Here is a 24,006-nt window from a genome sequence, read left to right on the forward strand (position 1 = left end):
GGCTGCTGCTGCCTCGCTGATTGGGAGTGATCTCTGCAGACTGACCCTGCCCTATGTGTCCACCATTCTTTCTACCTACCCATTTGAAGACAGACTGTCTAGCTACTTCTACTTCAGACTTACTTTCTGATTTAGAATGTACTTCCTCGTGTGGATGTGGTTTCGGAGGGCATGCAGCCAAGGCCGTGACAGCCGAATAAAGTGTTTCCTTCTGAAACGCCCCCAGAACTGCACTTTCATTTATCAGCTGCCCTCGGCCTGTTGTATAGGATCAAACAAAATTCAGGTATTTAGAACATCAAGACCCAGTGGCCTGGTTCTGTCTCCCCAAGAACACGCACAGTTGATCAGTGATGCATCCAGGACGTTTCCACCGTTAAGTCTCAGCATGCAGAATCCCAGGTAGCAAAGCGGAAGGAATGGCGGCTCGCACGCCCTGTGAAGCCAGCACCGTGATGCAGCGTTCTGGGGCCACGTCGGCAGTTACTCACGCCACTTCCACCTCAGGCAGGATTCTGTCGGTCTCTTTACTGCAAATTGATGTCGTGACTAATTATTGCATCTAATGTCAGTAAAAATCTGATTATCATTCAGCAGTTAGTTTCTGGTAACCTGAGCATGTTGTGAGGCTGGGGAAGGCCGTAAACTAGTGCCTTGTACAGCAAGGCACACGTGGGTAAGCGGTGCGCACCGCCACAGAATTTACCGTTACGTAGAATTGAGATAGCCACACATAACTATAGTGAGCAGTGTAAGTTAATTCAGGGAAAGAAGAAATGATTTCCTACTGAAGGGATTCAGGAAGGAATTCTGTAGGAGAGCTGGGCATTGAACAGGCTCTTCCAGAACGTGTGGGTCAGATTGGCCCCCACATGGCTGGGGTCCCCCGCAGGCCAGTGTTGCCCACCTACGGGAGCAGATGACACACGGCCTCCCAGGCCACGCGTCGACACCCTTGCTGTCACGCTCCATGTTTGTCTGAGCACTTCCTCCTTCATCGTGTACCTGGGCTCCCTGGGGGCCAGCCCTGTTCTGGCAGAGCCTCCGTGGGTGTCAGCGCACACCCCTCATTGATGAAAACGGACTTGAAAATCCCGCGTTATCAATTTGTTAGCCCTCTCTGAAGTTTCCTTGGTGACAGTTTTTTGAGCAGCATTCTGGTCCTGAGGGAGGAGACGCTGAGAGCGGAGACCACTCTGCCGCCCTGGCCCGCCTGCAACCCCACCCTGCCACCCTGGCCCGCCTGAGACCCACCTGAGACCCCACTCTGCCACCCTGGCCCACCTGAGACCCCACCCTGCCGCCCTGGCCCGCCTGAGACACGCCCGAGACCCCACCCTGCTGCCCTGGCCCACCTGAGACCCCACCCTGCTGCCCTGGCCCTCCTGAGACCAGGGCTCCACACCGTTCTGCCGTGGCACAGGGTTACTAGCCTGGGATCCGCAGGTGGTTCTCTGCGGGCTGTGTTTGCAGGTACACAAAATTGGGGGAACCTGGAAAAACTGTTTTTAAGTCTCATGCATCTACTGATGACTCCCAAAGTACAAGGTACAGCATACCAAGGGTTTTCTGTCACCATAAACTGGAGTTTTAACGTAGGTAATTAGGGAGACCAAATGTTGTGTGTCATACAGAACAGAGGGGCGAACGCTGTGGGAACCGGGCCTCGTTTTCCTGTTGTCTTCCTCACATGGAACTCTTTCTCTGGAAATGCCAGGGAACCTGTCTTTATTTATTTTTTGTAGAGATGGGGGTCTCACTGTGTTGCCCAGGCTGGTCTTGAACTCCCAGCCTCAAGTGATCCTCCCAACTTGGCCTCTGAAATGCTGCAATTCCAGGTGTGAGCCGCCATGCCTGGGGAACCTTTCCGAAGCCTGAGCGGCGTGCCCTCCTCAGGGCGTGCCCTCCTCAGGGCGTGTCCTCTCTGTTTCCCTTCTTGGTCACATCAGCAGGAGCTTCCTGCCCATCTGTGTGCCCAGCCCGGGCACAGTGGGAGTCCAGGTCTCCCTTCAAACCCAGCTGCTCCAGCACGGTCTGAACACTTACTGGCATTTTTCTTCAAGTGTTGATCATAGCATTGGCCTTACTTTAGTTATTCTTAAAGTTCTAAAAGTTTATCAACGTGGTGAACAGACACATTCCTTTTTAAAAGCCTCACCCCCACCCAGAGGCACACCCTGTTAGCTGTTTGTTCTCGTGGCATATGTTGGTGCAGCTTTGCACCGATTCCTGCGCTTGGGGCGTCTTTCCTGACTGCCTGGTGTGGCCCCAGCACTTTCACACCCGCGGTTCCCCTCCCCACTCCGGCGGGTCCTGGATTGACTCCGTCAGTTCTTCTTTGTTGGGAGTTCACCATGAAAAGTACTTTGCAGCCACAGGGCTCCTCGCAACACCCGCCTGTGCCCATTTTCCAGCATCCTGCCACCCAGCCAGGCCTGTCTCCTCCCTGGCCTGCCCTCCTCGCTTGGGTTCTCCGGAAGTTGGCACAGTTTTTATTAAAATAAAATCAGCATTCCTAGCATTAGGACTGTGTAAACACTGTTCTTGAGAAAGCCAAGTCACGTGTGCGTGGGTCTGATTCTGGACCAGGTGTGGGTTCCCTGGGCTGCTGGTCTCACGCCCCCAGCCTCGCCGTCTGATGAGAGGCCCTAGAGGAGCCTGCAATGTCTAGCGAGGCCAGGCCATGTGCAGGGCTCTCTGCTGCCATGCTTTTCTGGCCCTTCGTGCCTGTTTGTTTTTCCATGTGACCTTCAGTAGCAGCTTGTTAAACTCCATAAAATAGCTTGTTGGGGTATTTAATGGCACTGCATTGAATCTGTGAATTAAGCCAGCGAGAGCTGACATCTTAAGAATGTTGTCGCAGCCTACCCGAGCAGGGAGCATCTTTCCATTGGTTCGGGTCTGCTTGTGTTTCCTAGGAGGGCTTTGAAAAACTTCCGTGTCTGTGTTTTGCACATTTCACGTTAAGCTTATTTCTGTGCCTTGTCTGCTCGGTAGCTTTCTGCATGGATCTCTTTGCCATGATGTCCTCTGTTTATTATTTGTGTATATCAAGGCTATTGATTGTTCTGTGTCCGTTTTAGGGTCTGCTAATTCAGGGAATTGTTACAGGCATCCAGAAAGTCCCCGGCAGGAGGGGAGGGAGGAGCTTTCAGCAGGGCAGTTCCTTACCCGGTCCTTCCACTCTTCACCATTGCTGCCGGGTGTACATTGCGGGTTCCTTCATTTGAGCAAATTCTCTCTTCCCTGCTGCAGATGTTTTCGGAAGGACCCCATGCGTCTGAGAAACACTCGATACCCCAGTGGCAGCTGCGTTTGACTTGGTGTTGCCATGTGACAGGCATTACTTATCTCATTGATGTTCCTAGTAGTTCTCAATAAATATTTGTTGAATGAATATTTATAACCATCATGTGTGGTTGTTCTTAGTGTTGTTTTGTTTTGTTTTTTTGAGGCAGTCTCACTCTGTCACCCAGGCTGGAGTACAGTCACCCAGGCTGATGCGATCACAGCTCACTGCAACCTCAACCTCCTGGGCTCAAGCGATCCTTCCACGTCAGCTGGGACGACAGGCGTGTGCCACCACACCTGGCTAATTTTTTTTTTTTTTAAATTGCAGAGATGTGGTCTCACTCTGTTGCCCAGGCTGATCTTGAGCTCCTGGGCTCAACTGATCCTCCCACCTCGGCCTCCTAAAATGCTGGGAATTTAGGCATGAGCCGTGGCACCTGGCATTATCCAGTTTTATAGATGGAGAAACTCTGAGCCATGTGTTCAGGACCACATAGCTATTAACTGCAAACTCAGAGGAAAGAGTATGGGATGAGTTCTAGGCTTTTCCTTGAGTCCGTGGTAACTTTCTTCATTTCTTTTCCTGCAACAGGCCCGGTACAAGCAGAGCCTTGACCCAACCGTGGACGAAGTCAAAAAGCTCTGCACGTCCCTACGCCGCAACGCCAAGGAAGAGCGAGTCCTCTTTCACTACAACGGCCACGGGGTGCCCAGGCCCACAGTGAACGGGGAGGTCTGGGTCTTCAACAAGGTGGGTATGCCCTCCAGCTTCCTTTCTGCTCCTGCAGGAGCCGTGCCACATTCGTGGTCTGCAGCAGGTCCTGTCCCTCTGCAGCTTCTGTGAAGCCGTGGATGTTACTCTGCTTCAGCAAACCCAAAATGCGCTCACCGAACGGGCCAGGGAGCCAGGCACAAGGAGGGCACTGTGTCTGTGGCAGAACATGTTCGTGCAATGACCGCCTGGAAACGGGGCATGCGTGGTTTATCTTCGCTGCTGTGAGAACTGCAGTTGTGTGTAATTCTCCGAGGATAGACCTCGAGAGTGTCTGCCTTGTAGTTTGAAAAACTGCATGAAGCATCAGTGATTTTCTTAGAAAAGAAAATGTTTTAAATGTTGTAAAGGGCTAATTCTAAGCTGCCCTGCAGATGCAGCTTCCGGGCTTCCCTGCCCCAGGGCAGAATTGCCGGCCTTTTGCAATTCCTTTGCCCGGCAACGGATGAAGTGCTCGCCCCGCGCCGTCGCTGCCCGCGTGGGAGGTGGGTGCTGACTGTCGTCCTCGTCCTCCCGGGCGGGAACTTCGGTCCATCTCGAGCAGCCGGCCACAGGTCTCAACATGCTCTGTGTGATACGTGAACAGCAGTTCCTGGAGGGTGTGCAGGCCCCATGTGTGCTTGAGCGTGTCTACAAGGGCACTGATTTGGAATCCAGCAAACCCGACTCCCAGTTGCGCTTGTGCCATCAGTCTCCTGGGCCTTTGCTTCCTCGGTGTTGACGCCGCCTCCCGGCTTCACAGTGAGGACCAGCTGACTCTGTTTCTTCACACAGAGTGAACTCTCAGTCCCCATCCACTGTCCCGTGTTCTCACCTAGCATTGGCACAGGTGATGCAGTGTGGGCCCAGGGCAGGCAGAGACCTCGAGGAACGCTTCAGACCATAGACACGGAGCAGGAGCCAGCCTCGCAAGTCAGAAAGGCGTCCAGGCCGGCTTCAGACCCTAAACACAGAGCAGGAGCCAGCCTCGGGAGTTAGAAAGGCGTCCAGGTCGGCTTCAGACCCTAAACACAGAGCAGGAGCCAGCCTCGGGAGTCAGAAAGGCGTCCAGGTCGGCTTCAGACCCTAAACACAGAGCAGGAGCCAGCCTCGGGAGTTAGAAAGGCGTCCAGGCTGGCTTCAGACCCTTAACACAGAGCGGGAGCCAGCCTCGAAAGCTAGAAAGGCATCCAGGCCGGCTTCAGACCCTTCACACAGAGCAGGAGCCAGCCTCGGGAGTTAGAAAGGCATCCACTCAGCTCCTCCCACAGGGGAGTGCCATCTCACCTCTGTGAGTACCTGGATACCAGCTTGATTTTAATTCCTTCTGTTAAATGTCAGGTAAATTCAAAGTGATCATTATCAAGGAAGTAGAATTTACAGAAGCGTGATATAATGAACCTCCGGGTGTGCACTGAAGGTCCCTGGCGTGTCTTCGCCAGTTTTAGTCTCTCCTTTCCCTGCCCTCCCCTGCGGCACCTGGCATAGTGAGTTTGAGTCTGTCCTTCCCTGGCTGTCCTCTGCTGAGCCCCCAGGGTGCTGGCTCTCGGGCACAGTTGAGAGCCTCGGTGCACAGCTGCTGATGTGCTGGGCAGACACGGGTTCGCTCTTCCGTGGTGCGCTTTGCTCACTCAGTGGGAGGCTCGGCAGATTCCTGCCCGACCCCAGGGTACTGCAGCTGTGCCCCTTCCCTCATTTGCCGTCCCCTGCCAAGACCCAGCCCTTCTCAGCGCCTTCGCCACAGATGGGCATTGGGCTGGTTCCCGTCTTGTCTCTGCTCTAAACCGCACGAGAGTTTCAGCTGCCCACCTTTCTCTCCGGTGCTGGGTGTTGTCACGGGTTTTGTTTTGTTTTTTTAAAATGATAGCCTGTGCTGTGCTCTGATTTTCTCCGACAACCATTAAGGTCCAGCAGCCTGCGTCCACCTGCCGGCTCCCTGCTCCACAGGGAGCAAGTTTCCTCTTACACTCCTGATAACGTACAGAACACAACCTTTTTTTTTTTTTTTTTTTAAAAACAGGGTCTGTCTCTCTTTTTGTTTTTTGGAACTCTGTCCCCAGGCAGGAGAACAGTGGCATGATCATGGCTCACTGCAAACTCTGCCTCCTGGGCTGAAATGTTCCTCCCACCTCAGCCTCCCAAGTAGCTGGGACTATAGGTACACACCACCACACCTGGCTAATTTTTGTATTTTTTGTAGAGTCAGGGTCTCACCAGGTTGCCCAGGCTGGCCTTAAACTCCTGAGTCCAAGTAGTCCTCCTGCCTCAGCCTCCCAAAGTGCTGGGGTCACAGTGTGAGCTGCTGCACCTGGCTCCCAGCTGTGTGTTTATTTTGTTTTTGTCTCTGTGCTGCCCACACCTCCAGTGGAGCGAAGGGAGTACTGGAGGAGGGTGTGGCCCCTTTGTTTCATTAGTCCTTCCAGAGGGAGAGCTCCAGGTTCAGTGTAGGACATTCGCCCCAGGCTTTTTGTAAAACAAAAACAATCAGCATTATCCAGTTAAAAAAGTTCAATTCTTAATTTGAAAAATAGTGACTAGATGTTGGTTTGTCTCCCTTGGTTATGTGTATGTGTTAAGGTGGTCATGGGACTCTTCTCCCTTAGACTGGTGCTGCATGGAGTGATACTGAGTGACCGTCTCCCGTTATGCAAACGTTTCTTTTTGGGGTGACCTGTGTCAAGAATAATCCGTTTCATGCAGGGCTTAACTCAGTTTGCAGCCATTTGGTTCCATATGTTAAATCTGTGTTCGTGAGTGAGATTGGCCAGGAATTCTTCTTTTTCTTGCTGTCTTTGCCTAGTGGAAGCAATCAATAACTGTGGCCTTAGAAAAGAAGCTGAAGAATATTCCTTCATTGTGTGTAGACTTGAATCGTTTTTGTGATATTTGACGTATTTGTTGTCTGAATGTTGTGGGACTTACAAAGAAAGCTCTGTGGGGCGATATTTTGTCAGTGGAGAGATTTTTGACTACCAGTCTAGTTTCTTTCGTGGTTAAAGAGCTATTCAGTGTTTCTGTTAGCTTTGCTAAGTTGCTTTTGTAGGACCTTGTCCATTTCAACTAAGCCTTCCAACGTGTCGACATAAAGTGGCTCACCATACTCCTTTAGGAACTCACCAGTATCAGGGGTATCTGAGTGAGGTGCCATCCTTTGCTCTCAGTGCCGGGTATATGTGCCTTCTCTCTTTTCTTGTTGATTATTCTTATGAGGCGTTTATGTGCTTTTTATCAGTCTTTTCAAAGACCCAACTTTTACAGTTATTGACCTTCAGAGGATGGAAGGACCAGTAGGATAAATGCCTTTATACTGTTCCCCTGTTGACACTTAGACGCTTTCCCCCACTGAACCATTTGAAAGATGCAGACATCCTTACACTAAGATCGAGGATGGTTTTCTGTATCACCAGAGTACCATCAAATTGCTCAAGAAAGGAACATCAGTTCTGTGTCATTTACTGTGGAGTCCGTATTTGTGTTTTCCCAAGTGTTTGCAAAATGTGCATTAGTCGGCATTTGTGTACCTGTTGATTTTGTTGTGGACCCAGCATCTATTTAAGGTCCATGCATTCCATCTGTCCCTCATGCCTTTCCGGTTGTCCTCAACCGAGATTGGTTTCCTTGCCTTTCATTTTATGACATTTTCTTTTTAAGTGACTTTTTAAAAAGTGTCTTCTTTTGGTAAGTTAGCATATAGTTATACATCAGTCTTTTTATTATTATTATTATTTTTTTTTTGAGATAGAGTCTCCCTCTGTTACTGAGGCTGGAGTGTAGTGACGCAGTCTTGGCTCACTGCAGTCTCCACCTCCTGGGTTCAAGGAATTCTCCTGCCTCAGCCTCCCGAGTAGCTGGGATTAGAGGCACATGCTACCACGCCTGGCTAATATTTCTATTTTCAGTAGAGATGGGGTTTCACCATGTTGGCCAGGCTGGTCCCGAACTCCCGACCTCAAATAATTTGCCTGCCTCAGCCTTCCAAAGTGCTGGGATTACAGGCGGGGGCCATCACACCCGGCCTTGATGCCAGTACGTGTTTTGCAATTATGTCCTCCCAGTTTGTGGGATTACAGGCCTGAGCCATTATGTCCAGCAGTCTTTTTTAAAAAAATTGATAGACCTCATTTTTTTAGAGCAGTTTTAATTTTACGGAAAAATTGAGCAAGTCTGTTGGGTTCTCTACTTCCTTCCCCTCATTTTCCGCTGTTATCGATGTCTTGCTTGGGTTTGTTATGTTTTTTACAATTGAAGAGCCAATAATGGCACATTATAATTGCTGTCCGTAGTTTCTATGAGGGCTCACTCCTGGTGACCCATCCTCTGCAGATTTTGCCAAACGCGTGATGTCCTGCACCCGCCGTTATGATGCCACACAGAGTAGTTTCCGTGTTGTAAAAATCCCCTGTGCTCTCTCTCATCTTCCCTCCCCTGTCATTTGGTCTTTCTGGAATGTCCTATAGTTGGAATCATATAGTATGTAGCCTTTTCAGACTGGCTTCCTTGACTCAGTAATATACACTTAAGACTCCTCCATATCTTTTTGTGGCTTGATAGCCCTTTTTCTTACGATTACTGAGCAACACTGTAGTGTGAGTACAGCACCGCTGGCTTACCCATTTTCCTACTCAAGGGTATTTTTGTGACTCCCGACCTCTGACAGGAGTAAAGATACTACAAACCCATGTGCAAGTTTTTGTATGGATATAAGCTTCCCATTCACTTGGGTAAATACCTGGGAATGTGTTTGCCGGATGGTTCGGTTAGAGTGTGTTGAGCTTCATCAGGAGCTGCGAAGCTGTCTTCCAGCCGCGTCTGCACCGTTCTGCATTCCCGCCAGCACTGCCGAGAGTTCTGTTGCTCCGCAGGCTCCGCAGCACTTGACATTGTCAGTGTTTGGATTTTAGGCATTCTAGTGGGTTTGTAGTAGGATCTTACTGTTTAATTTTCAATTTTATGTGAAGTTGGGCATCTTTTTATGTTCTTACTTGTCATGTTATATGTTCTTCTATGAGGTATCTGTTCAGCTTTTTTGCCCATTCTAAGAATCTGTTTGTTTGTTTTCTTGTTGCTAAGTTTTAAGAGTTCTTTCCATATTTTGGATGCCAGTTCTTTTTTCTTTCTTTCTTTTTTTTTTTTTTTTTTTTTTTTTGCGGGGAGGGGGGGCGGATGGAGTTTAATTCTTGTTGCCTAGGCTGGAGTGCAACGGTGTGATCTCAGCTCACTGCAACTTCCGCTTCCCAGGTTCAAGTGATTCTCCTGCCTCAACCTCCCAAGTCGCTGGGATTACAGGTGCCTGCCTCCAGGCCTGGCTAATTTTGTATTTTTTTTAGTAGAGGTGGGGTTTCACCATGTTGGCCAGGCTGGTCTCAAGCTCCCGACCTCAAGTGATCCACCTGCCTCGGCCTCCCACACTGCTGGGATCACAGATGTGAGCCGCCGCACCCAGCCAGATGCCAGTTCCTCATCCGGCGTGTGTTTCGCGAATGCGTCCCCTCGTTTGTGGCTGCCTGTGTTCTTTTCTTAGCAGTGGATGTTCGCTTTTCGACGAGTTTGGACCAGTGATCCTCCAGGACGTCCCACATTCTAGTTTGATTTCTTTGCTTTTTCATGAGTTTATGTCAAACCGGATAAAAAAACCATGATCAAGCTTTGTTCTGTTCATAGTACGTGTATTTTAAATACAAAGACATATGAAGCTTGAAAGTAAAAGAAAGAGAAAAGATACACTATGCCAATACTAGTCACGGAAAACCAGCCTGGCTCTATGAATAATCAGAGAAAATAGACATAAGAGAGGGGTATTACCGGTGACAAAGAGGGCCATTTCCTTACGATAAACAGGCCAGTTTATGAGCCAGGCACACACCATCCTGAGTGTGTGTGCACTTAATATCAGCTTCAAGAGACATGCAGCAAAATGAACAGAATTAACAGGACAAGTGTGCAAGTCCGTGATCATAGTTGGAGATTAGAAGATCTTTTAGTAATTGGTAGATTAAACTGATAGTTAAAATTTATAGATAAAATTGATAGTTAAAACCTTTTTTTTTTTTTTTTGACATGGAGTCTTAACTTTTGTTGCCCAGGCTGGAGTGCAGTGGTGTGATCTCGGCTCACTGCAACCTCTGTCTCCCGAGTATAAGCTGTTTTCCTGCCTCAGCCTCCCAAGTAGCTGGGATTACAGACGTGAGCCACCATGCCTTGCCCTGTAGTTAAAAACTTTCTTACCGAGAAAACTCTAGGCATGATATATTTTTTCTAGTCCAAAGCAAAAGTCGGTATTAATGTAAAAAACCTAGCAATATTATCAATCACCCTGTCTTAATTAACATTTATACAGCACTCCACACAACTGCAGAATATACACTCTCAAGTGCATGTGGAATGTTCACCATATGCTGGGCCATAAAGATGTCTCAGTAAAGTTGGAAAGATTGAAATCATAGCATATATTCTCTGTTCATGAAATTCAAAATTATGGGATATCTGGAGAAGCCCCAAATATTTGGAAATGAAATACCACGAGTCAAAGACAAAATCATAAAGGAAAATAAAAAATAATTCAAACCTAAAGATAGTGAAACTATGACACCCAAATTTATAGGTTATAGGTGAAACAGTGCTTATGGAAATGCACAGCCTTAAATTCTTATATAGAAAAGTACATTTTAGAAACATATTTAAAATTAAAATCTTTTTTTTTTAGAGGTGGAGTCTCACACTGTCACCCAGGTTGGAGTGCTGTGGCACCATCTCCACTCACTGCAACCTTTGCCTCCCAGATTCAAGCAATTCTCCTGCCTCACTCAGTAGCTGGAATTACAGGCATCAGCCACCACGTCCGGCTATTTTTGTAGTTTTAGTAGAGACAGGGTTTCACCATGTTGGCTAACCTGGTCTCAAACCCCTGACCTCAAGTGATCCACACGCCTTGACTCCCAAAGTGCTGGGATTACAGGGGTGAGCTACTGCGCCCAACCTAAAATCTAATATTCTACCTTAAGGAAACAGAAAATGTTGAGCAAATTAAACTCAAAGCGAAGGAAAGAAATAACAAACAGCAGAAATCAATTAAATAGAGAACAGGCAGTAGAGACAACATAGCTAATATGTGGTTTTTTGAAGAGAAGAGTAAAAGTTGAGTAATCTCTAGGTAGGTAGATCAGTGAAGAAAGAGAGGAAACACTTTATCAACATTAGCAATGAAAAAGAGGATATCCTCACATATCCAACAGACATTAAAAAGGTAAGGGAATGTTATTAATTTTATAGACATTTAACTACTTAATTAAATGAACAGATGCCTTAAAATACAACTTACCAAAACTGACCCAAAATGAAATAGAAAATCTGAATAGCTCTATACCAGTGGGCTTCTTTCCAAGGATATGCCAAACATTTAATCCCTGTGAGGTCAGGGGCTTTTTCTTTTGTTCACTGGTACATTCCAGGCTCTTAAGATAGTGTCTGTCACCTTAGCAGGTGTTTGGTAATTGTCAACCACATTGATGGGGAGATGGATATATTTATTTGCTTTTATTTTTTTCTTTTGTTGAGACAGAGTCTTGTTCTCTCACCAGGCGCCAGGCTGGACTGCAGTGGTACGATCTCAGTTCACTGCAACCTCCGCCTCCTGGGTTCAGGCAATTCTCCTGCCTCAGCCTCCCAAGTAGCTGGGACTACAGGCATGCGCCTGTATTTTGTATTTTAGTAGAGACGGGATTTCACCATGTTGGCCAGGATGGTCTCGATCTCTTGACCTTGTGATCCGCTTGCCTCAGTCTCCCAAAGTGCTGGGATTACAGGCGTGAGCCACCGCGCCTGGCTTTTTTTTTTTTTTCCATAGGTTATTGGGGTACAGGTGGTGTTTGGTTACATGAGTAAGTCCTTTAGTGGGGATTTGTGAGTTTTGCTGCACCCATCACCCGAGAAGTGTACACTGCACACTTGTAGTCTTTGATCCCTCACCCCGCTCCCACCCTTTCTCCCAAGTCCCCAAAGTATGTTGTATCATTCTTATGCCTTTACGTCCTGATAGCTCAGCTCCCACATATCAGTGAGAACATACCGTATTTGGTGTTCCATTCCTGAGTTAATTGACTTAGAATAACAATCTCCGGTCTCATCCAGGTCACTGCAAATGCTATTAATCCATTACTTTTTATGGCTGAGTAGTATTCCATCGTATGTATATGGACCACAGTTTCTTTATCCACTTGTTGATTGATGGGCATTTGGGTTGGTTCCACAATTTTGCACTTGTGAATTGTGCTGCTATAAATCTATGTGTGCAAGTATCTTTTTTGTATAATGGCTCCTTTTCCTCTGGGAAGATACCCAGTAGTGGGATTGCTAGGTCTAATGGTATGTCTGCTTGTAGTTCTTTAAGGAATCTCACACTGTTTTCCATAGCCGCGTACTTACATGCCCACCAGCAGTGTAAACATGCTCCCGACCACTACATCCACCCAACATCTATTGTGTTTTAATTTTTTTGTTATGGCCATTCTTGCAGGAGTAAGGTGGTATCTATCGCATTGTGGTTTGGATTTGCATTTCCCTGATCATTAGTGATGAGCATTTTTTCATGTTTTTTGGCCATTTGTATATCTTCTTTTGAGAATTGTCTATTATGTCCTTACCCCACTTTTCGAAGGGATTGTTTGTTTTTTTCTTGCTGATTTGTTTGAGTTCGTTGTAGATTTCTGGACATTAGTCTTTTGTCAGATGTATAGATTGTGAAAATTTTTTCCCACTCTGTGGGTTGTCTGTTTATCCTGCTATTCCTTTTGCCATGCAAACACTCTTTAGCTTAATTAAGAGCTATTTATCTGCGTTTTTATTGCATTTGCTTCTGGGTACTTGGTCATGAAATCCTTGCCTAAGCCAATGTCTAGAAGGGTTTCTCCAATGTTATTTTCTAGATTTTTATAATCTCGGGTCTGAGATCTAAGTCCTTGATCCATCTTGAGTTGCTTTTTCTACAAGGTGAGATGAGGAAGCAGTTTCATTCTCCTGCACGTGGCTTGCCGAGTATCCCAGCACCATTGTCAAAAAGGATGTCTTTTCCCCACTTAATGATTTTGTTTGCTTTGTTGAAGATCAGTTGGCCGTAAGTGTTTGGATTTATTTCTGGGTTGTCTATTCCGTTTCGTTGGTCTAGGTGCCTGTTTTTATACTAGTACCATGCTGTTTTGGTGACTGTGGCCTTAGAGTATAGTTTGAAATCAGGTAATGTGATTCCTCCAGATTTGTTCTTTTTGCTTAGTCTTGCTTTGGCTATGCAGGCTCTTTCTTGGTTACATATGAATTTTAGAATTTTTTCTAATTCTGTGAAGAATGATGGTGGCATTTTGATGGGAATTGTGTTGAAATGCATGGCTATTTTTATTGAAATGTCATCTGATCACCAGGTGTGATGTGTGCCCCTGTCCTTGGCTCGTTAGTCCTCCTGATGTGGTCTGTTTTTCTCCACAGCCTGCCCCCAGTCTTATCTGCGTTGTCTCTGTGTCTCCATTAAAATCTGAGTTACAGGATAACAAGGTCTTTGTTCTATGAACTGCTTTTCGTGGGTACCTAAAACCAAGCATCTGAGAACATAGGAAATGATCATTGGATGTTTGCTGCATTCTGCAGCAAAAGGCATAAAAGCAGGAGAATGATCCCTAGAGCCAGGTCGTTCTTGGCTGTGTTTTCCCCCACTGCGTTATCCTCTTAGTTTCTCCATTCATAGGTTTATTTTTTCATGTCACATGGCATGCCACCAGAGGCAGGCGCGTGTTCTTCCAGGTCTAGACCGCCATAGCTGCGCTGAGAGCACGCAGTCCTGTTGCCGAGCCTTTCAGCCTTCAGCTAGACTCCCTCCATCAAAACGAAGCTGTCAGTGCTCCAGACAAAAGGCAGTGGGCATGCAGTGTAAGATTTAAAAACATGAAACATGCTCGTTTTAACTACGTGTATACTTTTCTTTTCGTTTAATCACCATTTATTCTGCTGCTGGTTGTTTCCTCAGCCTCAGCAGAAAGCCAAGGTTCAGGACTTAAGCCAATCCTGGGCTCAGCTTTCCCCAGTCCCCCGCCCTCCCTTCCATTCTGCTCTGCTCGGGCAATTAGGACTGGCAGCTGTAGCCATTAAGAATTCACATAGCAGAACGTTTATCCCGAGAAGGATTAATCCACTACTCGAATACTCCCAATTAGCTTTTAGACCCTGTCTGCCTTTTCTTCTTTGCAAAAGGAGCAAGGTTTTCCCCACTTGATACATTCGTTTCTCTGCTTTTTAGAGTTCCATTATGACCAGAGGCTATTTCTGCCCTTTGCTGTGCACCCGGCAAAGCTGCAGGCTCTTCGCTGTGTGTGAAGCTTGTGATGCCCTCTCTAGGTCTCCAGGTAGGAGGAGCTCTCCTCCAGACGACCTGCCTCTACCTAATTTACTGAACATGCAGTTGGAGTTGTATGTGGTTTTGCATTTTTGGTTTAGGGTAATTTCTAATTCTCTAGTGGTGTTCCTGTGGTGTTTACAACCTAACCCTTACCCTCTGCCAAAAGCATCTTCAAAGGCAGTATGTTCTGCCTGACACTGTTCTACCCCTTCTGGACATTCAGTAGGTCTCATGCAGAGCAAAGACTGTTTCATTCTGATTATTGGTTGTAAATGAAGCTTCAAAGAAAGGCGAATTGCATGATCATGTATTGTGATAATGTAGGGAAAATATTGACCCCCTCACTGAGAGAGAGAGAGAGAGAGAGGAGTTGTGCCAGCCCAGCCATGGTGGGCAGGTGAGGTTGGAGATGGCTTCCTGGAGGAGGCAGTGATTACCTGGGTTGAGTCTTACAGAAGAGAACAAAGTCAACATTTGTGCCTGAGAGAGGACTGGAAGAGAATGGTCTCAGAGGAAGCAGATGATAATAAACCAGCATGATATTCACTGGAAACTACAAGCAGTTCTGTGCTGTGGGAGCCTGGAGTCTGAATTGGGTTTAAAAAAGAAAGAAGGCCCGAAAGGGTTCTAGGCTGAGGCATAGAGCTCCTCTCAGAATCTTAGGACCGTGGGCTCCCAAAGGCTTTAGGGGAAATGAGTGGCCAGATGGCTGCTTAGAGAAATCCCTTTGATGCCGTGTGAAGGCTGGATCTGGGTAGAAGAGACCAGCTAGAGAAACTCCAGTTAGGAAAGAGGCCAGTGGCGGCACCCAAGTCAGGCTGGTGGGGTGACTCTCGGGACCTTCCTAGGACAGGTGGAGGCTGAGTTAGAGGAAGCAGGTGAGACCCGGACTGACCAGGCACAAGAATTGAGAAGAAGGGGCTTGTGGGCATTTGTTCCCAGGCTGTGTGCAGGCCTGGGGTCCATCAGTGTAGGGTCATGAGAAGTCGGGGTAGACGTGCTGGTGGTGTTTCCTGAAATACAGTTTCTAGAGCTGAAGAAGGCCAAGAGAGAGTGAAATCTAGTGAGCAGAAGAGGATCCCGGCAGGTGATGGGGAAGAGAATTGGGAAAAATGGCATATGGGGGTAGCCGGGGCGGGGGGCACCTGTCAGCCAGGGGTATAGAGATGGAATTGATACCCGTCATTCCAAGGAGTCTGGCCCTTGAGCAAGAAGAGTGCTTTCTTTTCCAAATGAAGCAGTCCCCGTTTCTGAGAAGACGCTAAGTACATCTGCCAGAGAACTTGGAATGTGAATCAGAATTCTCAGCCCTTTAAAAACAGCATCCTCTCGGGCTGGTTCCTGTAAAGCCCTTAGGGGCACAGGCTTCCTTTAAACTCAGACAGGAACTGTCGTCACATCTGGATTTCCTGCCACAGCTTGCCCTGGACTAAAGATGGACTTGTGCTGCCGTTCTCAGAGGAGGGCAGAGGACAGGGGTCAGCAGATTCGTCCTCCTCCTGAAGTGGGGTCTTGAATACACATCAACCAGAAGCAGAAGGTCATGGCCCTGAAAGGTTAGGCATCGGGGAAACAGTACTTGTGAACTGATACTCTGGAGTGTAAGTCGCCAGCAAACCCCAGTCCCTTAGAGTGTACGTCACCAGCAAACCCCAGACCCTTAGAGTGTACGTCACCAGTAAACCCCAGACCCTTAGAGTGTACGTCACCAGCAAACCCCAGACCCTTAAGAGTGTACGTCACCAGTAAACCCGTCCCTTACAGTGTACGTCACCAGCAAACCCCAGACCCTTAAGAGTATACGTCACCAGTAAACCCCTGTCCCTTAGAGTGTACGTCACCAGCAAACCCCAGTCCCTTAGAGTGTACGTCACCAGCAAACCCCAGACCCTTAGAGTATACGTCGCCAGCAAACCCCTTTCCCTTAGAGTGTACGTCGCCAGCAAACCCCAGACCCTTAGAGTGCACGTCGCCAGCAAACCCCAGTCCCTTAGAGTGCACGTCGCCAGCAAACCCCAGACCCTTAGAGTGTACGTCGCCAGCAAACCCCAGACCCTTAGAGTGCACGTCGCCAGCAAACCCCAGTCCCTTAGAGTGCACGTCGCCAGCAAACCCCAGACCCGTAGAGTGCACGTCGCCAGCAAACCCCAGACCCTTAGAGTGCACGTCGCCAGCAAACCCCAGTCCCTTAGAGTGCATGTCGCCAGCAAACCCCAGTCCCGTAGAGTGTACGTCGCCAGCAAATCCCAGACCCTTAGAGTGTACGTCGCCAGCAAACCCCAGTCCCTTAGAGTGTACGTCGCCAGTAAACCCCAGTCCCTTAGAGTGTACGTCACCAGTAAACCCCAGACCCTTAAGAGTGTACATTACCAGTAAAACCCAGTCCCTTAGAGTGATACGTCGCCAGCAAACCCCAGTCCCTTAGAGTATACGTCACCAGTAAACCCCAGATCCTTACAGTACATGTCACCAGTAAACCCCAGTCCCTTAGAGTGTACGTTGCCAGCAAACCCCAGACCCTTAGAGTGTACATCGCCAGCAAACCCCAGTCCCTAAGAGTGTACGTCGCCAGCAAACCCCAGTCCCTTAGAGTGTACGTCGCCAGTAAACCCCAGTCCCTTAGAGTGTACGTCGCCAGTAAACCCCAGTCCCTTAGAGTATACGTCACCAGTAAACCCCAGACCCTTAAGAGTGTACATTACCAGTAAAACCCAGTCCCTTAGAGTGATACGTCGCCAGCAAACCCCAGTCCCTTAGAGTATACGTCGCCAGTAAACCCCAGATCCTTACAGTACATGTTGCCAGTAAACCCCAGTAGAGTGTACGTCGCCAGCAAACCCCAGTCCCTTAGAGCAGGCGTCCCCAAACTTTTTACACAGGGCGCCAGTTCACTGTCCCTCAGACCATTGGAGGGCCGCCACATAGTGTGCTTCTCTCACTGACCACCAATGAAAGAGGTGCCCCTTCCTGAAGTGTGGTGGGGGGCCGGATAAATGGCCTCAGGGGGCCGCAGTTTGGGGATGCCTGCCTTAGAGTGTATGTCGCCAGCAAACCCCAGTCCCTTAGAGTGTACATCGCCAGTAAACCCCAGACCCTTAGAACCTGTAAGGCTGCAATCTTACTGTCATTATTGTTGTTGTTTTTCATACTTCATCTGCCCTTCTTCTATTACAGTTAATTATTTATTCCATGAGCAATTCTAAATCAATATTATTTAATAGAATGTATCGTTTTTTGTTTTTTTTAATTGACATTGTTCTTAGCAAATAAATGCCTCTTATGTTGGTTAATTACTGCTTCATAGCTTGGCTATGCGAGCTCTTTTTTGGTTCCATGTGAATTTTAGAATTACTGCTTCTGTTGAAAGATCATAAAGTTTTTGAAATGTGCTATTATCGGAAAAATAAGTGATTTTTAAAAAGAGGTATTTATGTCAGACCACAGTTACCATTTGTTAAAATTATTACTTTGTCTTGAGAATCCAGCAGTGTCCAGGAAAAACGTTTTAGGCAGACTTGACCTTTCTTTTCTGAGAAATGCTAGCTTGCAGTAGCAGAAGGCCATCAACAAAGCTCCATTTCTTTCGGAGAAGTGCTGGAAGTGTTTGGAGTATTTCTTTATAGCAAATCATTTCCTTGATGCCAAGAGATACGACACCTGAGAGCGCAGCTGAACTGACTTGGCAGGTGCCCTGCCTGTAAAACCATGGCCGTGGCACAGCGGTTCTCACGCGTGAGTGTGGCCAGCATCACCTGCAGGCTCAGCGAGCCACAGACTGCCGGGCGCTCCCCGAGCCTCTGCTTCCATGGCCGTGGGTGGGGCCTGATGATCTGTCCTTCTTGGGGGTCCCATGGAATTGCTGCTGCGGCTGCTTCTGCTGCTGTCTGGGTTGCCTGCCTTTGAGAACCCCTGGTACGGGCAGTGCAGTGTGAGATGTGGGCAGGATATTCACCTTGTGGTTTGGGGTTCACTGTGCTGCCTACGCATCGGGAGAGACGCGTCCCAGTCCCCTTGTTTTCCATCTCTAATTTTACCCGTCTAGGGAGGAAACAGTCCCGGGCGAACACCAGGGCCTCTTCGGAGGCTCCGAGGAGTTGAGGAGGGGGCCCCTACTGCTGGGACTCCACGTGGGAGTGAGAACCAGCTAGACAAGGGGTGGCCTGGGAGTGCAGAGGGGCTCTGGTGACAGGAAGTAGTCCCCTCTGACCGGCAACGCTGTGGGGAGCAGGTGACGTGGTTCCAGTGCTCTGTCATCCTGGGGTCAGTAGGATGAAAGAAGTCGCAGCAGCACAGGCAGCACTGTGGAGACTGTTCCCGCGACTGTGAGTCATTAAGGCTCTGAGACACTGCAGAAGTGGAAGTGGGAAGGAGTATGGCAAGTTGAGTAACGTCAGGGCTAAGCAAGGCGGTGTGAGAATCACTCACTTCCTCTCCAGTGCCCGCACGCCGCTGGCGCAGAGCAGCAGAGACCACGCTGGCTCTTCCTGCAGCATATGCATCTGGCCCTGGAAAGAGGCAAGCCCAGGAGCAGGCTCTCCTGCGACACCCAAGGCCGTCAGGGTGATGGGCTTTGCAGGAGCGCCCTTTGGGCCCTTACCCCAGACAGTGGGGCCGGACTGTGCTGGAAGCATCCTCAGGGTACCCGGGCGTATTTTGGTAGTCACTCATGCACACGAAATGCACTTTGCGGGAGAGGGATGAAATGTTTTGGTTAATCTGCTGAAAAGGTGAAGGCTGGGGAACATAGTCAGCTTTCCTCTGTTACTTATTTATAGGCTTACGGTAGCCAGAAGGACATTTCTGCCAGAAAGTTATCGGCAGCTGAGAAAGAACAAGTCCTCATTATTATCCACTGTGGTTTCTTTATATGTTTTTATGAAGTCAAGGGCAGAGGTCAGCTGCTTCTGGTTCCTTGCAGATTGTGCCGCTGATGGGAATTTCCTTGGACTTCACAAAGGACCTGCAAGTGCATTGTTTGATATCACATATCTAAGATGAGAAGGCTTTTAACATGTTTTTTTAGTTAATAAAAATATTATAAAATTCATTACTTTTCTTCAAATGGTGCAGATAAGTATAAAATGAACAATAAAATTTCTTCCCTTCCCTCCCCTCCAAGCCCCTGTCCTGTTCCCTAGTGGTAAATTCGGGGCTGTTTTTTATGTGTCTTCTCAGGCTCTTCATTAGATAGATAGACGAGAGAGAGATTTCTTATGTGTCTTCTCAGGTAATTCATCAGATATGGGGGCAGGGGAAGGGAGAGATTTAACATGAATAAAAGTTTCTGGAAGGACATAATTTTTAAATGCATTAGAATTATGTTGTCTCTAGAGTGTTCTGCAACCTCCTTTTTGAACTTAATTTACTCGAGCACCCTTATGTGTTATTTATTCTTTTTAACTTTTGCATTGTATTTTTAAAAAATAGATGTGCCAGGTCAGGCATGGTGGCTCACGCCTGTAATCCCAACACTTTGGGAGGCCAAGATGGGCAGATCACCTGAGGTCAGGAGTTTGAGACCAGCCTGGCCAACATGGTGAAACCCTGTCTTTTCTAAAAATAGAAAAATTAGCTGGGTGTGGTGGCAGGTGCCTGTAATCCCAGCTACTCTGGAGGCCGAGGCAGGAGAATCGCTTGAACCTGGGAGGCAGAGGTTGCAGTGAGCTGAGATCACACCATTGCACTTCAGCCTGGTCCACAAGAGCAAGACTCTGTCTCAAAAAATAAAATAAAACAAAATAACACGTGCCAAAGATGATGGATTAAGCCACTTGGTAACTACTTAGGTTGTTCCTAAAATGTTGCTTTTGCAAACTGTGTTGCTTAATAATCTGGATAGTCATGTTTGCACGCCTTTTTGAGCGCAGCTGCTAAATGGAACCTATTCCTAGAAGCTGAGATCCGGGAGCAAAGCCACAGTCCCCGTAAGGGCTGCGTCGTTACACTGGCTCTAATATTGTCTGAGAAGGGGTGTTTCCCGCCCTTCCCCAGTGCTTGGCGTTTTAGCCTCTCCATCTCCTCTGATAGACGCAAGTGACGTCTCTTAATTATTTCTTGGCTCATGAGTCAAGCTGTTTCATGTATTTCTCAATCTTCAAACTCCTGTTCGTGTCCTCTGCTCATTGTTCTCTGGTGGTGGTGGTATTGTAGATATTTAATTAATTAATTAATTTTTTTTTTTTTTTTTTGAGATGGAGTCTCACTCTGTTGCCCAGACTGGCGTGGAATGGCGCCATCTCGGCTCACTGCAAGCTCTGCTGCCTGGGTTCAAGGAATTCTCCTGTTTCAGCCTCCCAAGTAGCTGGGACTATAGGCACACACCACCATGCCCAGCTAATTTTTGTATTTTTAGTAGAAACGGGGTTTCAGCATGTTTGTCAAGCTGGTCTTGAGCTCCTGACCTCAGGTGATCCGCCCACCTCAGTCTCCCAGAGTGCTAGGATTACAGGCGTGAGCCACTGCACCTGGCCTAGATTTTTGATTTATTTATGATAGTTGTTTATGTACTAGGAAATTAGTCTTAGTCCATAGTCCGTCACGTATATTGCGAATATTTACCCCCGTTCGTCAGTTAACTGTATTTATTTACTATTTCTTTTGGCCATACAGAAATTTAAAATTCTATGTAATCAAATTTTTTAGTGTCTTTGAGTTTTGTGAAATGCTCAGAAAGACTTCTGTGTACCAAAATTATTTTGTAAGTTCTTGTCTGGACTGGGCACGGTGGCTTGCCTACAAATAACCCCAGCACTTTGTGTGGCCGAGTAGGAGGATGGCTCAAGCCCAGGAGTTCAAGACCAGCCTGGGCAACATACGAAGACCTCATCTCTACACTACCAGCAACAAAAATTAGCCAGGTGTGGTAGCTCATGCCTGTAGTCCTAGCTACTGGGAGGCTGAGGTGGGAGGATCGCGAGCCCAGGAGATCCAGGCTGCAGTGAGCTGTAATTGCACCACTGCATTCCAGCCTGGATGACAAACAAAGCAAGGTCCCCTCTCTAAAAAAATAAAAAGTAAATTCTTGTCTATAAGTGCTTCTAAAATTTTATGTTATTATTTTTACATGCAAAAAGCGATCTGAGCACCACCTGTACCCACGGTCTAGTTTCGGACACACAGCAGTACAGGCAGAGCCGTTCCAACACACCGGGGTACAGGCAGAGTTGGACTCATCTGCTTCCCAGGTTCTGTCTCCTTTTCGTTCTTCCACTGGTGATACTTAGCTGGAATTTGGGGTTTCTCATCCGCTAATGTCTGTGTGCTTTTGCCACACGCCTACGTAATTCCGGACACCCTCGAGCAGCCCCGTGCGTCCTCCGAGCTTCCCGTGGGCGCCATCCTTGTTCGTGTCTCGTGCCGTCCCGTGGGCGCCATCCTTGTTCGTGTCTCGTGCCGTCCTGTGGGCGCCATCCTTGTTCGTGTCTCGTGCCGTCCCGTGGGCGCCATCATTCGTCGTGTCTCCCGCAGTGTGCCTTTTCCATTCCCACTCGTGTTTGTGGGTGCAGCCGTCCTGATTTACACAGGCTTCATTTATTCTTTTCTCCTGCTGGATGGGATTTATAAAGACTCTGGAATTCACTTCGGTGTTGACAATGTTAATTTTTCTAAGTACAGATGCTTCTGACATGCAGCCTGTGCAGGATGAGGACAGGGTGCTGGGTTGCAGGCTGTTTATGTACACCGAGTCCTTCAGCTTCCGAAGCAAAAAGTGAATGTGTACATTTCGATGCTGACTTGTGAGTTAGGTGCTTAGTCATATTTTAATTATATGTTTAAATATCTCTAATGATGAATGTCTAACTATATATTTCTTTTATAATGTGCTTATCACAGTCCTTATTGTGGCTGTGGGAACTACCCTGTGTCCAGCTGGAAGTTGCTCTTCAGTCCAGGGGAAAGCATCGACGCCTCAGGTCTTCCCTTGGTTCACTGAGAACGATTACGGCCTGTGTGGTGTTGCGGCGTTTTAAAAAGTGGCAAGCGTGGCTTGTCTTCCTGGCCTTGCTGCTGGAGAAAGGATCCCAGATGTGTGTGTCTGATGTGTGCTCGTGTGCATGTGGGTGCAGCGTGTCAGAAAGGATGTATGTGAGACACGTAAGTCGTGACCCCTGGCCCAGCTGCAAACCTCAACCCATTGCTAGGAACAGAACGTCCTGAATTCTGCAGAGGGGACTTTCTTGTCCGCAGTCCCATTCTCCTGACAAACCTTCGCTCTTGAAACAGCAGCTGTTAATTTTGTGCCCTTTTTTCAGTCGGGGGAGGGGACACACAGTTTGTCTCTGTCGCCCAGAGAGTGCAGTGGTGCAGGCATTGCTCCCGCAGCCTCTGTCTCCCGGGCTCCGGCTCCCCGCTCCCCTCAGCTCCCTGATTAGCGGTGACTGTAGGCGTGTGCCACCATGCCTGGCTCATCTTTGAATTTTTTTGTAGAGTCAAGCCTCACTGTATTGCCTGAGCTGGAATTTTGTGCTTTTGAGAAAATAATTTTGCCACATACGTTTGTCTCCCAGAAAGTTACATTCTTTTGTTTTGCTTATTTTTCAGTCTCATACAATATGTGACCACGTTAATGCAGCTAACTTTTAAAATTCAACTTACAGCTTTCTAAATCGATCTATGCTGTTGTGCATGACTTTAGTTAATTCTCTGTCAAGTTCATAATCCCACTTGGAAATGTTCATGATTTACCTTTCTCCTGGTGGTGGGCTTTTGGGTTTGTAGTTTTGTTTCCATTATAAAGAATTCTATGAACATTTTTTTTTTTTTTTTTTTTTTTTGAGACGGAGTTTCGCTCTTGTTGCCCAGGCTGGAGTGCAATGGCGCGATCTTGGCTCACCGCAACCTCCGCCTCCCGGGTTCAGGCAATTCTCCTGCCTCAGCCTCCTGAGTAGCTGGGATTACAGGCACGTGCCACCATGCCCAGCTAATTTTTTGTATTTTTAGTAGAGACGGTGTTTCACCATGTTGACCAGGATGGTCTCGATCTCTCGACCTCGTGATCCACCCGCCTCGGCCTCCCAAAGTGCTGGGATTACAGGCTTGAGCCACCGCGCCCGGCCTCTTTGAACTTTTTTACACAGAAACTTACGGATTGAGGAAGCGTTGGGAGACAGGACAGAAATGCGTGTGGTCCCTGGCAGCGTTAAAGAGCCCTGGCGGTCCCTGCGCTGATCTTGCTGTGCCCAAGCAGGGCGCTGATGTGGCTGTCAGTGGCCCATGGGATGAGCTAGACACAGGCTCACCCCTGTGGGGCCCAAGTGCTCTCCTTCCTGAGAAGAGCTCCGTAACTTTGTAGGGTACCTGAGAGCGTGGAAGAGGGACTGTCTCTAGACACATCGCCTGAAAGCAGCTCGGGAGCTTGGTCTGGTGGATCTTGTTTTGAAACCATTTTAAAGTTGATGAAATGTTCTTTAAACATTCAACATTTGTGTTTTTAAGCAAATTTTACCTTTTTCAAATCGGCATTAGCAATCATGATTTCCAAAATGAATCACAGAGTTTTTCAGCCTTGCAAAGTGTGTAACTGTGACAGAAGATAGCGGTCTCTTCTGTGCGATGCAGAGCCCTGACTGGGAACAGTAAGTGCCAT

General features: G+C 47.8%; 1 protein-coding gene across 2 annotated transcripts in view; it reads left to right on the plus strand.

Moving 5' to 3' along the window:
* RPTOR (regulatory associated protein of MTOR complex 1) overlaps positions 1 to 24,006 on the plus strand; it is a 411,960-nt gene that overhangs the window by 154,616 nt on the left and 233,338 nt on the right. For both annotated transcript variants that reach the window (XM_039476184.2, XM_003931661.4), the window contains exon 4: positions 3,884 to 4,042. In XM_039476184.2, coding sequence (XP_039332118.1) covers positions 3,884 to 4,042 — 159 coding nt within the window. The remainder of the gene's footprint in view (positions 1 to 3,883; positions 4,043 to 24,006) is intronic.

The sequence above is a fragment of the Saimiri boliviensis genome, chromosome 17, assembly GCF_048565385.1.
Source record: "Saimiri boliviensis isolate mSaiBol1 chromosome 17, mSaiBol1.pri, whole genome shotgun sequence".
Taxonomy (NCBI): domain Eukaryota; kingdom Metazoa; phylum Chordata; class Mammalia; order Primates; family Cebidae; genus Saimiri; species Saimiri boliviensis.